This window comes from Blennius ocellaris, assembly GCF_963422515.1.
Source record: "Blennius ocellaris genome assembly, contig: SCAFFOLD_62, whole genome shotgun sequence".
Classification (NCBI taxonomy): Eukaryota; Metazoa; Chordata; class Actinopteri; order Blenniiformes; family Blenniidae; genus Blennius; species Blennius ocellaris.
The window spans coordinates 7,501-24,334 of record NW_027662225.1 but is presented as its reverse complement, the minus strand read 5'-3'; the positions used below and the strand labels follow the sequence as shown (position 1 = coordinate 24,334).

The 16,834-nt window shown below is 49.4% G+C and overlaps 1 protein-coding gene across 3 annotated transcripts; it reads right to left on the bottom strand.

Annotated features, from left to right (window-relative positions):
- Window positions 1-877: 877 nt before the first annotated feature.
- tcea2 (transcription elongation factor A (SII), 2) lies at window positions 878-14,521 on the bottom strand. Of its 3 annotated transcripts, none has more exons than XM_080521479.1 (10): window positions 14,293-14,521; window positions 10,819-10,881; window positions 6,796-6,901; window positions 6,645-6,714; window positions 6,456-6,580; window positions 4,619-4,674; window positions 3,191-3,346; window positions 2,904-3,050; window positions 2,765-2,836; window positions 878-1,343 (listed from the first exon to the last, which is right to left on the bottom strand). In XM_080521479.1, the coding sequence occupies exons 1-10, from the start codon at window positions 14,359-14,361 to the stop codon at window positions 1,335-1,337; spliced, it is 873 nt and encodes a 290-aa protein (XP_080377605.1). In that variant the 5' UTR covers window positions 14,362-14,521; the 3' UTR covers window positions 878-1,334. The 3 variants fall into 3 exon arrangements, with proteins under 3 accessions (XP_080377605.1, XP_080377606.1, XP_080377607.1); XM_080521480.1 differs by having other exon boundaries at window positions 6,456-6,577; XM_080521481.1 differs by lacking the exon at window positions 2,765-2,836.
- Between the last annotated feature and the right edge of the window lie 2,313 nt (window positions 14,522-16,834).

Sequence of the window (16,834 nt, the reverse complement as noted above, 5' to 3'; positions counted from 1 at the left end):
AGCAGACGACTCCGCCTCTCGCTCGTCAGCAGACGACTCCGCCTCTCCCTCGTCAGCAGACGACTCCGCCTCTCCCTCGTCAGCAGACGACTCCGCCTCTCCCTCGTCAGCAGACGACTCCGCCTCTCCCTCGTCAGCAGACGACTCCGCCTCTCCCTCGTCAGCAGACGACTCCGCCTCTCCCTCGTCAGCAGACGACTCCGCCTCTCCCTCGTCAGCAGACGACTCCGCCTCTCGCTCATCAGCAGACGACTCCGCCTTTCGCTCGTCAGCAGACGACTCCGCCTCCCACTCGTCAGCAGACGACTCCGCCTCTCGCTCGTCAGCAGACGACTCCGCCTTTCGCTCGTCAGCAGACGACTCCACACTCACAAGCCCCGCCCATAAAGGAACATTTACATTAACCCTAGAACGAACGTCAATTTATTTTCTTCACCTAATAAGTTTAGTTTTCTCAAAAAAAGGAAATCAGAATCCAGTGTGAAATTAGTTTTATTCGTCGCAGAACAAGATTGAATTAATTACTGGACTTTAACACGTGTTCACAGTAAAATCATGCTAATTAGTTTTGAAGCTGCTTCACGTTTCAATTTCAAAGATTTATTTTGGGATGTTCATTATTTGGCTATTTTGCACGCCGCCTAGCTCAGTTAGCCTAGCCTAGCCTAGCTCAGTTAGCCTAGCCTAGCCTAGCTCAGTTAGCCTAGCACATACCTTCATACGCCAGTTTTCTGCTCTGCAGCGTCGCGTCTGATTCACTGGAAACTGAACGTCAAAGAAGATCAAAGCATCGTGATAAAGTCTCAGCCATAGTTTGGGTTTTTTGCCAAACAAAGCTTCACAACTTCATTGAAGATTCAAACGTCTCAATTGAAAAAGCATCACTGTGGCGTTTCGTGTTGAAAATCGATGTAGTTTTCATGGCGGCCACTAGAGGGTGCCGTTAGCCAGACGAATGCTTGTTACAAGCGTTGTCCACCAGTTGTGTTTACGCACTCCGAGCTCCGTCGTGTGACCTTGGTCGAGAATGAAGGTCAAACGTAACAAACTAAAATTAAACCAGGCTTCAGACAAAAACCAGACTTTTAACCAACGAGCGACTTTAATTTCATCTTCATCATCATCATCATCCAGGTGAGATCAAGTGTCAAACACAACGAGGCGGCGGCTCCACAACTAAATCGACAGTCGCTCCGGACAAAACAAACTAAATACACCACTGGCAAATATATTACAGCTTTGTTCTTCGACAGACAAAGAAAACTGTACAAAATCAAATTCTACACGTCCAGATTTAAATAGTTTCAGTGAGTGTGTGTGGGAGTGGATGGTCTTCAACAGAACTGAAAGAAAGAGAATAAAAGTGACATTTAGTTTTAGAGAATCAACTGAAGCTTTTAGAGCCTTTTGGTGGTTCAGCTACAGAGACAACTGATTCACCTCCACCCCGAGAAGAACGACTGGAAAACAACTGAAGGTAGGAAGGAGGGAGAGAAACAGGGTGAGAGAGAGAGCGAGAGAGAGAAGCAAAAGTGTTGAGGAAGGGAAACACTGGTCTCTGCTGCCATCTGGTGGTGAAACAGTTCAAAGCACTGGTGATCGTTTCTTCATGTGGTTTTAGTTGGATTCTTTTTTTTTAACTAATTGTTGAGAAGCTTTATAGTTTTTATTACGGTTCTCTCTCTCAACTGTCTTTTATTATTTTCACTTTAAATTCTGGCCTGAAATGTGAAACAAAAACACAAAGTCGCTTCAATCGACTGTCAAACTTCTGAAGTCAAAACACAATCGTTTTTATGTTTTAGGTGTAGGAAAACTGCTAGTTACTACTGAGCATGTGCAGAACTGCTAGTTACTACTGAGCATGTGCAGAACTACTAGTTACTACTGAGCATGTGCAGAACTACTGGTTACTACTGAGCATGTGCAGAACTACTGGTTACTACTGAGCATGTGCAGAACTACTAGTTACTACTGAGCATGTGCAGAACTACTGGTTACTACTGAGCATGTGCAGAACTACTAGTTACTACTGAGCATGTGCAGAACTACTAGTTACTACTGAGCATGTGCAGAACAACTAGTTACTACTGAGCATGTGCAGAACTACTAGTTACTACTGAGCATGTGCAGAACTACTAGTTACTACTGAGCATGTGCAGAACTACTGGTTACTACTGAGCATGTGCAGAACTACTAGTTACTACTGAGCATGTGCAGAACTACTAGTTACTACTGAGCATGTGCAGAACTACTAGTTACTACTGAGCATGTGCAGAACAACTAGTTACTACTGAGCATGTGCAGAACTACTGGTTACTACTGAGCATGTGCAGAACTACTAGTTACTACTGAGCATGTGCAGAACTACTAGTTACTACTGAGCATGTGCAGAACTACTAGTTACTACTGAGCATGTGCAGAACTACTAGTTACTACTGCCTCGGTGCTCATAAACAGCAGCAGCGTTTTAGAAAAGTTGCAGTTTCCCCCTGGAGTTGGAACATTTTGAAAAGTTGCGTTCTCATTTGCTCTGAGCACCGTTGCCGTGGTAACAGCCCCCTAAACAATGGAAAGTTGAGCGTTTTCCCTGGAAGGTTGTTCCAACGGGGCCCTAAATCCACCTCGACTGGTTCCACCAGACACTTCCGTTAAAACGCGGCGCATCTTTGAGTCAAAGTGCCAAACTAAAGGCGTGGCAGGAAGTTGCACTTCAGAACAAAGGTCAAGCCCCTCCCTCCCGTGTTCAGACACGTTTCCTCACCTTCCACCGGTTGCCGCAGCCGTTACACAACACAAAGGTGGTCATGGGCTCGTCGGCGCTGCGGATCTGCACCTGCAACACAGGAACATTGGAGCGTCTTGGCGGCGGCCGGAGGAACGGCGGCGGCGCGGCTCCTCACCTGCGTGTAGGTGCAGTTCTTCCCCCGACACTTGCTGCAGACGAACATGTCGGTCTCCGTTCCGCCCACCTTGGACAGCTGATGCTCCCTGATGGACTCTTTGGTCAGAGCCTCTCGGATCTGCTTCAGCTCGGCGCTGGCCATCTCCTGCAGCCACACACTCACTCGTTAGTTCACTCACTCACTCACTCTCGCCCTCTTCAGCTGTGGAGCCTCATTCTCTTCCGCTCCTCCTCATGCAGTTCAACATCGTGGTTCTATGTCCAGCATGGTACTACAGGACTGACCTCGGCGCTCATGCAGGCGATGCGTTGAGCCGAGATGTTTCCACACAGGACGTTCCGTCGCAGGTCGGGGTTCTTCTGGTCCTTCAGGTTGGAGATTCGGCTTCGCAGGCGGGTTTTGTATTTAACATCCGTGGACTGGAACTGCTGGTAAATCTGTGCTGAGCGGTCAAGTGTCACCACGCCCCCTGGTGGCCCACAGCTGAACTGCTCCGTGACCCAGAACCTGGATTCCATAAACACGCTTTGGGAAGTCAAGCGACGAGTTCATAGGGTTAGGCTAGCCCTAACCCTAATCCTAACCCTAACATAGAACGTCGTTCCCTCCTCCAGGAGCAGACCAGAGACGAGACCGTCCAACAGGTCCACTCAGTGACAAAGTCCAACGAGGACAAGACGGAACTCTGCCTCAGGACAGACCAATGAAAACCCTCCAACGACTTCAAGGAACAGCAACGTGCAATAAGGGACAAGCTAACAAACCTGACGCCAGACAAGATGGCCGCCATGCACTTTAAACTTTAACCCTATGCACACAAGTCCAAAAATAAGATCTTGGCTAGAATCCAGGAAGTGAAAAAAAGAGCCAATGAGAAATTGATCTTCTAGTTTTTAACCACTAACGAGGCTAACGGACATCAAGCTAGTTGATCTACTTCCTGGAAGCACAGAAGATCAAAGGATTAAAAACATCTTTCAAATAGGCTGATTAGTAAAAAAGTTAACTAAAGACATGACAATCACATGACCAAATACATTTCCTCTGACGTCTCCTTTAAGAAAAAAAGAAAAGCAAAATGGCCACCGCCTCCCAAGACTTGACTCTAGTTGATCTCGTTTCATTTTCCTTCCTTGTGGAACTCGATGTCGTCACGCCACCCCGTTTCACAGGTTGTCCTGTACTTCCTGCAGCGGCACTCCGCCCACGTAAAGGTCAACCCTAACCCCCGCTAGGGTTAACCCTAGCCATAACCTAACCCCATTAGGGTTAACCCTAACCTAACCCCGCTAGGGTTAACCCTAGCCCCAACCTAACCCCATTAGGGTTAACCCTAACCCTAACCTAACCCCGCTAGGGTTAACCTTAACCCTAACCTAACCCCGCTAGGGTTAACCCTAACCCTAACCTAACCCCGCTAGGGTTAACCCTAACCCTAACCTAACCCCGTTAGGGTTAACCCTAGCCATAACCTAACCACGTTAGGGTCAACCCTAACCCTAACCTAACCCCGTTAGGGTTAACCCTAGCCATAACCTAACCACGTTAGGGTCAACCCTAACCCTAACCTAACCCCGTTAGGGTAAACCCTAACCCTAACCTAACCCCGTTAGGGTTAACCCTAACCCTAACCTAACCCCGTTAGGGTCAACCCTAACCCTAACCTAACCCTAACCCGACCACGTTAATAACACGCGGTTATAAAGGATATGATCTTCAATCTGAGCAGCCAGGTACGTACAGTCCACCCCGATGGTCCGGTGCTCGTCTGAAACACAGCAGGCAGAGTTCAGTCAGGAAGTACCTGGTAGCAGTACCTGGTAACAGGAGAGCACCTGGTAACAGGACCGTACCTGGTAGCAGGAGAGTACCTGGTAACAGGAGAGTGCCTGGTAACAAGAGAGTACCTGGTAACAAGAGAGTACCTGGTAACAGGACAGTACCTGGTAACAGGACAGTACCTGGTAACAGGAGAGCACCTGGTAACAGGACAGTACCTGGTAACAGGAGAGTACCTGGTAACAGGACAGTACCTGGCAACAGGAGAGTACCTGGTAACAGGAGAGTACCTGGTAACAGGAGAGTACCTGGTAACAGGACAGTACCTGGCAACAGGAGAGTACCTGGTAACAGGAGAGTACCTGGCAACAGGACAGTACCTGGTAACAGGACAGTACCTGGTAACAGGAGAGTACCTGGTAACAGGACAGTACCTGGTAACAGGACAGTACCTGGTAACAGGAGAGTACCTGGTAACAGGACAGTACCTGGTAACAGGACAGTACCTGGTAACAGGAGAGTACCTGGTAACAGGAGAGTACCTGGTAACAGGACAGTACCTGGTAACAGGAGAGTACCTGGTAACAGGACAGTACCTGGTAACAGGAGAGTACCTGGTAACAGGACAGTACCTGGTAACAGGAGAGTACCTAGTAACAGGACAGTACCTGGTAACAGGAGAGTACCTGGTAACAGGAGAGTACCTGGTAACAGGACAGTACCTGGTAACAGGAGAGTACCTGGTAACAGGACAGTACCTGGTAACAGGAGAGTACCTGGTAACAGGAGAGTGCCTGGTAACAGGAGAGTGCCTGGTAACAGGATCGTACCTGGTAACAGTAGTGCAACTGGTAACAGGAGAGTACCTGGTAACAGGAGAGTACCTGGCAACAGGACAGTACCTGGTAACAGGACAGTACCTGGTAACAGGACAGTACCTGGTAACAGGAGAGTACCTGGTAACAGGACAGTACCTGGTAACAGGACAGTACCTGGTAACAGGAGAGTACCTGGTAACAGGACAGTACCTGGTAACAGGAGAGTACCTGGTAACAGGACAGTACCTGGTAACAGGACAGTACCTGGTAACAGGAGAGTACCTGGTAACAGGACAGTACCTGGTAACAGGACAGTACCTGGTAACAGGACAGTACCTGGTAACAGGAGAGTACCTGGTAACAGGACAGTACCTGGTAACAGGAGAGTACCTGGTAACAGGACAGTACCTGGTAACAGGAGAGTACCTGGTAACAGGACAGTACCTGGTAACAGGAGAGTACCTAGTAACAGGACAGTACCTGGTAACAGGAGAGTACCTGGTAACAGGAGAGTACCTGGTAACAGGACAGTACCTGGTAACAGGAGAGTACCTGGTAACAGGACAGTACCTGGTAACAGGAGAGTACCTGGTAACAGGAGAGTGCCTGGTAACAGGAGAGTGCCTGGCAACAGGATCGTACCTGGTAACAGTAGTGCAACTGGTAACAGGAGAGTACCTGGTACTATGAGGTAGTGTAAAAACCCTGTGAGACGGCAGAAGGTGAAGTGAAGATGTGAAGTGGCTTCTCTTGGAGGTCAAAGGTCGGACCCAGCCGCCTCCACAGGAAGTGCCACCTTCTCTTGGAGGTCAAAGGTCGGACCCAGCCGCCTCCACAGGAAGCGCCACCTTCTCTTGGAGGTCAAAGGTCAGACCCAGCCGCCTCCACAGGAAGTGCCACCATCCCAGCTGGCCCTGGTTGTTAAAACAGGAAATGGAAGCGGCTCCCTCACCGTCAGTCTGCAGGGCCGCCACCAGCAGCTCGCGACACTTGTTCCTCACGCCATCGGCGGTGACGGGGGCCGGGGGGAAGGAGGTGACCCGGGGGGCGCTGGGGGCGTCCCCGGCTGTTGTGCTGCTGAGGAGAAAGACATTGGAGCGTTTGTGACGAGGACCGAGGTGACGACGGTTTGTTAGCGGACCTGCTGGCGGCGGCGTTGGAGGAAGACGAGTCCCCGACTCTTCTCTTCTGCTTCTCCTCAGACTTCCCCTCTGAACCGTGAATCACAAGACGTGGGGAAGATCAGACCCGTATCGGTGATCTCTGGCAACCACAACAATAAAAGCACCTACCCAGCAGCTTCTTCCAGGACTTGATCAGGACTTTGGCCAAAGTCTGCACTTCCTCCTGGGAGCTGAGTTTCCTCACGGCGTTCACCGCCATGCCCACCCTGGTGGCCTGAAGCACAACTTCACTTTGAACGCAATGCAGCCAATAAACAATCCAAGTCTTACCGGAAATACAATCATTAGCTACAACAGTGTTTCACAGCTAGCGACTATTTACCAACAAGTTTAATGCTTCAAAGGGGAAAAATACACTTAATGGAAAAAATAGAGCTCAAATTTACTTATTTTAAATTGTGAAAAATTTACCGTAAATTCCGGACTAAAAGCCGCTACTTCCCCCCCACACGTTGAACACTGCGGCTTTTACTACGGCGCTAGCAACATTTTGCCTAGCAACCGTAGACCAATCAAATGAGTGAGTAGTTCACAGAGGTCCAATGGAATTGTTTGATCAATCAAGCGCACTTTATTATTGCTAATCAGTCATTTATACTCATCAACATGGAGAATAAAGAAGAAAAGCATCTGATGAGGCTTTTAAGTTAAAGGTCATCAATCTGGACTGCTGGTGATGAAGAGGATGGACTGCTGGTGATGAAGAGGACGGACTGCTGGTGATGAAGAGGATGGACTGCTGGTGATGAAGAGGACGGACTGCTGGTGATGAAGAGGACGGACTGCTGGTGATGAAGAGGAAGGACTGCTGGTGATGAAGAGGAAGGACTGCTGGTGATGAAGAGGAAGGACTGCTGGTGATGAAGAGGAAGGACTGCTGGTGATGAAGAGGACGGACTGCTGGTGATGAAGAGGACGGACTGCTGGTGATGAAGAGGAAGGACTGCTGGTGATGAAGAGGACGGACTGCTGGTGATGAAGAGGACGGACTGCTGGTGATGAAGAGGAAGGACTGCTGGTGATGAAGAGGAAGGACTGCTGGTGATGAAGAGGACGGACTGCTGGTGATGAAGAGGACGGCCTGCTGGTGATGAAGAGGACGGCCTGCTGGTGATGAAGAGGACGGACTGCTGGTGATGAAGAGGACGGACTGCTGGTGATGAAGAGGACGGACTGCTGGTGATGAAGAGGATGGACTGCTGGTGATGAAGAGGATGGACTGCTGGTGATGAAGAGGACGGACTGCTGGTGATGAAGAGGACGGACTGCTGGTGATGAAGAGGAAGGACTGCTGGTGATGAAGAGGAAGGACTGCTGGTGATGAAGAGGAAGGACTGCTGGTGATGAAGAGGAAGGACTGCTGGTGATGAAGAGGACGGACTGCTGGTGATGAAGAGGACGGACTGCTGGTGATGAAGAGGAAGGACTGCTGGTGATGAAGAGGACGGACTGCTGGTGATGAAGAGGACGGACTGCTGGTGATGAAGAGGAAGGACTGCTGGTGATGAAGAGGAAGGACTGCTGGTGATGAAGAGGACGGACTGCTGGTGATGAAGAGGACGGCCTGCTGGTGATGAAGAGGACGGCCTGCTGGTGATGAAGAGGACGGACTGCTGGTGATGAAGAGGACGGACTGCTGGTGATGAAGAGGACGGACTGCTGGTGATGAAGAGGATGGACTGCTGGTGATGAAGAGGATGGACTGCTGGTGATGAAGAGGACGGACTGCTGGTGATGAAGATGATGGACTGCTGGTGATGAAGAGGACGGACTGCTGGTGATGAAGAGGACGGACTGCTGGTGATGAAGAGGATGGACTGCTGGTGATGAAGAGGAAGGACTGCTGGTGATGAAGAGGACGGACTGCTGGTGATGAAGAGGACGGACTGCTGGTGATGAAGAGGACGGACTGCTGGTGATGAAGAGGACGGCCTGCTGGTGATGAAGAGGACGGACTGCTGGTGATGAAGAGGACGGACTGCTGGTGATGAAGAGGACGGACTGCTGGTGATGAAGAGGACGGACTGCTGGTGATGAAGAGGACGGACTGCTGGTGATGAAGAGGACAGACTGCTGGTGATGAAGAGGCTGGACTGCTGGTGATGAAGAGGACGGACTGCTGGTGATGAAGAGGCTGGACTGCTGGTGATGAAGAGGACGGACTGCTGGTGATGAAGAGGATGGACTGCTGGTGATGAAGAGGATGCTTGATTGGGACAGTGAAGTAGAGGACTGATGGTTTCAGTGCAGGAGGAAGATGAAGACCATGGACGGTTCCTGGTAGGCTGCAGTAGACGCTAGAGGTTCTACCAGTCGTCATGGAGATAGGAATGTTGTTCATTGTTCAGTAAAAAGGCATAAGAACGTACTTTGTGTGTCGACGATACTTGTATATCCGTATATTTAAAGGAGCCGTGTTACAGGCACTGTTCGAAACCATCTGCAATATGTACGTTTATGTTACCATGCTGATTAAAGTCAAAGTTAAAAAATCCTCCGTGTAATATCTTTGTGTGTAAATATCTCATATTATAAAGGTGTTTTAGGTTCTCTGTTGAGACATAAAAGTGAAAAGAATAGATGTTGCGCTGTAGCTTTGTGTTTGAGGGGACAGACACCTGGACGTGCTCCACTCTCTTCACTCTTCTGTCTTAATAGAGAGAACAACAACACGTTTACAATAGTAAGAAGACATGATGAACGTTCTTGAGCTAATAGCTCAGATTACAACGTGGGACACACGCGGCTTGAAATCCGGTGCCGCTTGTACAAGAACAAAATGTATTTTCTTTCTAAAATTAGAGCCTGCGGCTTTTAATCCGGTGGCTCTGTAGTCCGGAATTTACGGTAATCATGATTTCCAGACAAAGACTGGGAAAGTTCCAAAGTATTGTGTTCAAATATAAAGAGTTAGTTATTAAAGTAAATGTCAGACGTGTTGTGCCTCGACCCTCACTTGTCACGTGGCCCTTCAGGAACCGTCGTGTACTTTAAAGTACCTGCCTCGTGTACAAAGCCACACATGCGATGGGGGGGAATATAATAAATGACATATCAGCAATACCAGGTCAGCCACCAGGGGGCGATTGTGAACTGAAAGCTAGAAAGTCCCGAATGTTTTGTCTGTTAAGGTTGAACAAAGTGAAGCGAAGTCTCCAGTGATCCAGTAAACTGCACTGTCGTCAGTCTAGAAACCAACTACGACCATCATCAGGACAGTCAAGCACTTTCAATACATTTCAACTGAAACTTTAGTATTGGAACTTAGTTGTCGGTTTTTAGGAAGAATTATTGGATCATCTTTGTTTTCCCATATTGCTTTTCTACATTTGTACACGTTAGTAACCTAGAATGTGGGACAACGGAGGGACCAGTCTACAGAAACCTGGTTCCTGAGTAGGAACCGTTCCGTCCAAATCAAGTCATGGATTCAATTACAATGTTCTGTTTTCCCTTGAACGTGTCGTCGTGGAAACGAGGCCTTACATGGCGGCGCCTGCGTGTGGCGCTGCAACCAGGACTTGATGGTGACAAGGTGTTTACATGGTGGATCACGGCTGGAAGGATCTGAGCTAACTGGTCCTCAGAGACCGGGCAAACCCAGCTCAGCCCAGCAGGGGGGGGCCTCCGTCAGCGCTGGCTCTACTGCAGCACTGGACTCCACCTGGAGACTCTCTGCCTCCACGCTACAGGGGGACTGGGACTGTGAGGGACTGGTGACGGAGAACCAGGACCTGGACCTCCACGAGGCGGGACGAGGAACCAGGACCTGGACCTCCACGAGGCGGGACGAGGAACCAGGACCTGGACCTCCACGAGGCGGGACGGGGAACCAGGACCTGGACCTCCACGAGGCGGGACGGGGAACCAGGACCTGGACCTCCACGAGGCAGGACGGGGAACCAGGACCTGGACCTCCACGAGGCGGGACGAGGAACCAGGACCTGGACCTCCACGAGGCGGGACGAGGAACCAGGACCTGGACCTCCACGAGGCAGGACGGGGAACCAGGACCTGGACCTCCACGAGGCGGGACGAGGAACCAGGACCTGGACCTCCACGAGGAGGGACGGGGAACCAGGACCTGGACCTCCACGAGGCGGGACGGGGAACCAGGACCTGGTTCTGTACCTGCAGGGTCTCCAGGGACATGTCGGTGCTCTGCAGCGCCCTCAGCAGGTCCAGAGCCCCGTCCTGGAAACACACAAGGTAGGGTTCAAGGTTCCAGGTTTCACAGGAGGAAGGAGGAGAGTTGTGGGGAGGAGAGGAGGAGAGGAGGAGAGGAGGAGAGGAGGAGAGTTGTAGGGAGGAGAGGAGGAGAGTTGTAGGGAGGAGAGGAGGAGAGGAGGAGAGGAGGAGAGTTGTGGGGAGGAGAGGAGGAGAGTTGTAGGGAGGAGAGGAGGAGAGTTGTGGGGAGGAGAGGAGGAGAGTTGTAGGGAGGAGAGGAGGAGAGGAGGAGAGGAGGAGAGTTGTGGGGAGGAGAGGAGGAGAGTTGTAGGGAGGAGAGGAGGAGAGTTGTGGGGAGGAGAGGAGGAGAGTTGTAGGGAGGAGAGGAGGAGAGGAGGAGAGGAGGAGAGTTGTGGGGAGGAGAGGAGGAGAGTTGTAGGGAGGAGAGGAGGAGAGTTGTGGGGAGGAGAGGAGGAGAGTTGTAGGGAGGAGAGGAGGAGAGTTGTAGGGAGGAGAGGAGGAGAGGAGGAGAGTTGTGGGGAGGAGAGGAGGAGAGTTGTAGGGAGGAGAGGAGGAGACTTGTAGGGAGGAGAGGAGGAGAGTTGTAGGGAGGAGAGGAGGAGAGGAGGAGCCTACAGGCCTGTAGCCACGCGTCTGGTTACAGCTAGTAGCTAGAGGCTAAACAGCTGTGTGACGCTAACATGAGCTAGAACTAGCATGTAATGCTGGCAGGAATGGTACCTAGCTTACAGCTAGCAGGGCACCACAACGTGTAGCGCTGCTCGCTACAGTAGCTAGCACATTAGAGCCACATGAGTCGTTAGCCAATCCATGATTAGCGTTAGCTCAATCACGCTGTGGTCGTTTCCCAGTGAAACATTATTAGACTGACGTTTGCTAGCTTAGCATGAAGATTCACTACAGGAGGTTAGTTCACCCATGATGTGGACTGACGGAGGCGAGGCGGCGCTAGAATAGTCACTGTCCCTTTAAATCATGGCGGACCTGCAGTAGCCCAGTAGGGTCACTTCTGAACTCACGACCGTCTGGAAGGTGAACGCCGACCACAGCAGCTACACCACCTGTAGATGGTCGTCAGGTGTAGAGGTGTAGGTGTAGATGGTGGTCAGGTGTAGAGGTGGTCAGGTGTAGAGGTGGTCAGGTGAGGAGGTGTAGACGGTCGTCAGGTGTAGAGGTGTAGAGGTGGTCAGGTGTAGACGGTCGTCAGGTGTGGAGGTGTAGATGGTGGTCAGGTGTAGAGGTGTAGATGGTGGTCAGGTGTGTCGTCAGGTGTAGAGGTGTGGAGGTGTAGATGGTCGTCAGGTGTAGAGGTGTAGACGGTCGTCAGGTGTAGAGGTGTAGAGGTGGTCAGGTGTAGACGGTCGTCAGGTGTGGAGGTGTAGATGGTGGTCAGGTGTAGAGGTGTAGATGGTGGTCAGGTGTGTCGTCAGGTGTAGAGGTGTGGAGGTGTAGATGGTCGTCAGGTGTAGAGGTGTAGACGGTCGTCAGGTGTAGAGGTGTAGATGGTGGTCAGGTGTGGAGGTGTAGATGGTCGTCAGGTGTAGTGTAGAGGTGGTCAGGTGTGTCGTCAGGTGTAGAGGTGTGGAGGTGTAGATGGTCGTCAGGTGTAGAGGTGTAGACGGTCGTCAGGTGTAGAGGTGTAGATGGTGGTCAGGTGTGGAGGTGTAGATGGTGGTCAGGTGTAGATGGTGGTCAGGTGTAGAGGTGTAGATGGTGGTCAGGTGTGTCGTCAGGTGTAGAGGTGTGGAGGTGTAGATGGTCGTCAGGTGTAGAGGTGTAGAGGTGGTCAGGTGTGTCGTCAGGTGTAGAGGTGTGGAGGTGTAGATGGTCGTCAGGTGTAGAGGTGTAGACGGTCGTCAGGTGTAGAGGTGTAGATGGTGGTCAGGTGTGGAGGTGTAGATGGTGGTCAGGTGTAGATGGTGGTCAGGTGTAGAGGTGTAGATGGTGGTCAGGTGTGTCGTCAGGTGTAGAGGTGTGGAGGTGTAGATGGTCGTCAGGTGTAGAGGTGTAGAGGTGGTCAGGTGTGTCGCCAGGTGTAGAGGTGTAGAGGTGGTCAGGTGTAGAGGTGGCCAGGTGTAGAGGTGGCCAGGTGTAGAGATGTAGAGGTGGTCAGGTGTAGATGGTCGCCAGGTGTAGAGGTGGTCAGGTGTAGAGGTGGTCAGGTGTAGAGGTGGTCAGGTGTAGAGGTGTAGAGGTGGTCAGGTGTGTCGCCAGGTGTAGAGGTGGTCAGGTGTAGAGGTGGTCAGGTGTGTCGTCAGGTGTAGAGGTGGTCAGATGTAGAGGTGGTCAGGTGTAGAGGTGTAGAGGTGGTCAGGTGTGTCGTCAGGTGTAGAGGTGGTCAGGTGTAGAGGTGGTCAGATGTAGAGGTGGTCAGGTGTGTCGTCAGGTGTAGAGGTTTAGAGGTGGTCAGGTGTAGAGGTGGTCAGGTGTAGAGGTGTAGAGTTGGTCAGGTGTAGATGGTGGTCAGGTGTAGAGGTGTAGAGGTGGTCAGGTGTAGAGGTGTAGAGGTGGTCAGGTGTAGAGGTGTAGAGGTGGTCAGGTGTGTCGTCAGGTGTAGAGGTGGTCAGGTGTAGATGGTGGTCAGGTGTAGAGGTGGTCAGGTGTAGAGGTGTAGAGGTGGTCAGGTGTGTCGTCAGGTGTAGAGGTGGTCAGATGTAGAGGTGGTCAGGTGTGTCGTCAGGTGTAGAGGTTTAGAGGTGGTCAGGTGTAGAGGTGTAGAGTTGGTCAGGTGTAGATGGTGGTCAGGTGTAGAGGTGTAGAGGTGGTCAGGTGTAGAGGTGGTCAGGTGTAGAGGTGTAGAGGTGTAGAGGTGTAGAGGTGGTCAGGTGTGTCGTCAGGTGTAGAGGTGGTCAGGTGTAGATGGTGGTCAGGTGTAGAGGTGGTCAGGTGTAGAGGTGTAGAGGTGGTCAGGTGTGTCGCCAGGTGTAGAGGTGTAGAGGTGGTCAGGTGTAGAGGTGTAGAGGTGGTCAGGTGTAGAGGTGTAGAGGTGTAGAGGTGGTCAGGTGTGTCGTCAGGTGTAGAGGTGGTCAGGTGTAGAGGTGTAGAGGTGTAGAGGTGGTCAGGTGTAGAGGTGGTCAGGTGTAGAGGTGTAGAGGTGGTCAGGTGTAGATGGTCGTCAGGTGTAGAGGTGTAGAGGTGGTCAGGTGTGTCGCCAGGTGTAGAGGTGTAGAGGTGGTCAGGTGTAGATGGTCGTCAGGTGTAGAGGTGTAGAGGTGGTCAGGTGTGTCGCCAGGTGTAGAGGTGTAGAGGTGGTCAGGTGTAGAGGTGGTCAGGTGTGTCGCCAGGTGTAGAGGTGTAGAGGTGGTCAGGTGTAGAGGTGGTCAGGTGTAGAGGTGTAGAGGTGGTCAGGTGTAGATGGTCGTCAGGTGTAGAGGTGTAGAGGTGGTCAGGTGTGTCGCCAGGTGTGGTGACACTCACCGTGTCCTTCTGCTGCACCATCTTCTCCAGCCGGAGGGCGAGTCGCTCCACCTCCGGGTCCCTGGCCATGTCTGTCCGTCCGTCGAGGAGGAAACGTCCATCTAGGTGGAGGAACGGACTCCTTCTCTTCTTCTCCTCTTCCTCCTTCTTCTTCTTCTCCTCCTCCTCCTTCTCTTCCTCCTTCTCCTTCTCCTTCTCCTCCCGCTGCTGCTGCTGCCGCCGCTGCTCCCGCCAGTGTATCGCTGTTTGGCCGCGGGGCATCATGGGAAATGTCGTATATTCCAGAAAGATGGCGGCGGATTTTTATTTTGTATTTATTTTTACGACCGCCAATGAAAGTTGAGCCGAGAAGGTTATGTTTTCTGCTGTGTGTTTGTTTATCTATCTATCTATCCATCATATATCTATCTATCTATCTATCTATCTATCTATCTATCTATCCATCATATATCTATCTATCTATCTATCTATCTATCTATCTATCTATCATATATCTATCTATCTATCTATCTATCTATCTATCTATCTATCTATCTATCTATCTATCTATCATATATCTATCTATCTATCTATCATATATCTATCAATTTATCTATCTATCTATCTATGTATCATCTATCTACTATCTATCTATCATATATCTATCTATCTATCTATCATATATCTATCAATCTATCTATCTATCTATCTATCATCTATCTACTATCTATCTATCATATATCTATCTATCTATCTATCTATCTATCATATATCTATCAATCTATCTATCTAACTGCTATCTATCTATCATATATCCATCTATCTATCATCTATCTACTATCTATCTATCTATCTATATCTATATATATATATATCTATCATATATATATCTATCATATATCTATCTGTCTATCATATATCTATCTATCTATCTAGCATCTATATATCTATCTATCATATATCATATATCATCTATCTATTTATCTATCTACTATAAATCTATCTATCTATCATATATCTATGCTCCTCGTGTGTATTAGAGTTCAGCTTTATCTTTTCCATTCTGTAATTTTGAGAGTGAAATGTTTCTCTTAGAATAATTAAATTTACTATGAATTCTCTGATTTCATTTCAGTAATAATAATAATGTGCAATTACACCTTTACGTTTAATTTCAACATTATCTTCAGTTGTAAATAGTGTATAATTCTCAATCTTAGTCAGGAGGGTAGTTGAATAAGAACAGTGAACAAAATGAGTTAATGATTGATTAAGGTTCTTACGCAGGAGACTTTTATTCTCAATTCCTGATATATGTTATATATAGGGTCAGAGGAAAACCCCTGCTAGGTGGAGGAAGCAGGGATCAAGTCAACATCAGCGACTGACAGGAAACAATTTCAAAGGATTTAAAATCATTTTAATGAAGGAGAATTCCCTGCATGCGTTCCTCCGTCTGGCCTCTAGATGGCAGTGCTGCAAAGCCTTTCACTCTGCAGCCACAGTTTGAGTTGAGCAACTTTTTCACAGAGGAAAATACGAGTCAAGTTAAGATATCTGGTGATAAAAGTATTCTCTTTACCTTTTACAGAGAGCAAAGTAGAGGCATTAACACGTGTTTCAAAGATAAAGAGTTTCTTGGTGTTCAGGGTTCAACTGGTAGTTTACAGCCAAACTAATTATTCGAGCCTTTAGAAAAAAAACACCTTGTTTTTCAACCATGAACAATCGACAACAAGCCAGAAGCTTCGTGGAGCTTCTCTTTCTCCTCCCAGCATCTTAAAAACATGGATTTCAGGAGAGATGCAAGATGATTTGTGCAGCAAAAATGACGATAAATTAAAATGTAATCTTACAAATCTGTATTGTGTTTTCAGGTTTCACTCTAATATTTCCCTTTTACATAGTTTTAACTGCCAGTACCTTCATATTTCTGTCTTTTTATTGTGAAATAATGACAAAACCAAGTCAGGAGTTGACACTGAAGGTTTGCACCTAAAAGTTAGATTTAATGGCTGCGACACATTTCAAACAACAACGGCAGGAAAAGTGAAATAAACACATTTAGAAAACAAGTTTTCCTTCACAGCCCGTCAACAGCAGGTCAGTGTGGTTGTTCCTGCTCAGTGAACCAACATGGCCGACCCGGAGTTTGACTCCTTTCATCTTCCGTATCGGTAGTTTAGTAGTTGAGACTCTCCCTGATCGCATCGGATTCCTCTTCAGTCACTACAATGTCAGCTTCTCTCCATCTTCTTCACCTTTACAGCGTTTTGTTCTCTGCACACGTCTGTGTGGCTTCATTCCTAAATCAACCAGCAGCGCCCTCCAGTGGCCTGGAAGACCAACTACCTGCTGTCACTGTGGCTGCTGCTGGGGGGTCTTTGGGAATGTTGGCCGCTCTGGGAGCAGGAGGTCCGTTCACTGCAGGAGCAGGAGGCCTGAAGGAGCAGTGAAGGAGCAGTGAAGGAGTAGGAGGTCTGAAGGAGCAGTGAAGGAGTAGGAGGTCTGAAGGAGCAGTGAAGGAGCAGTGAAGGAGCAGTGAAGGAGCAGTGAAGGAGTA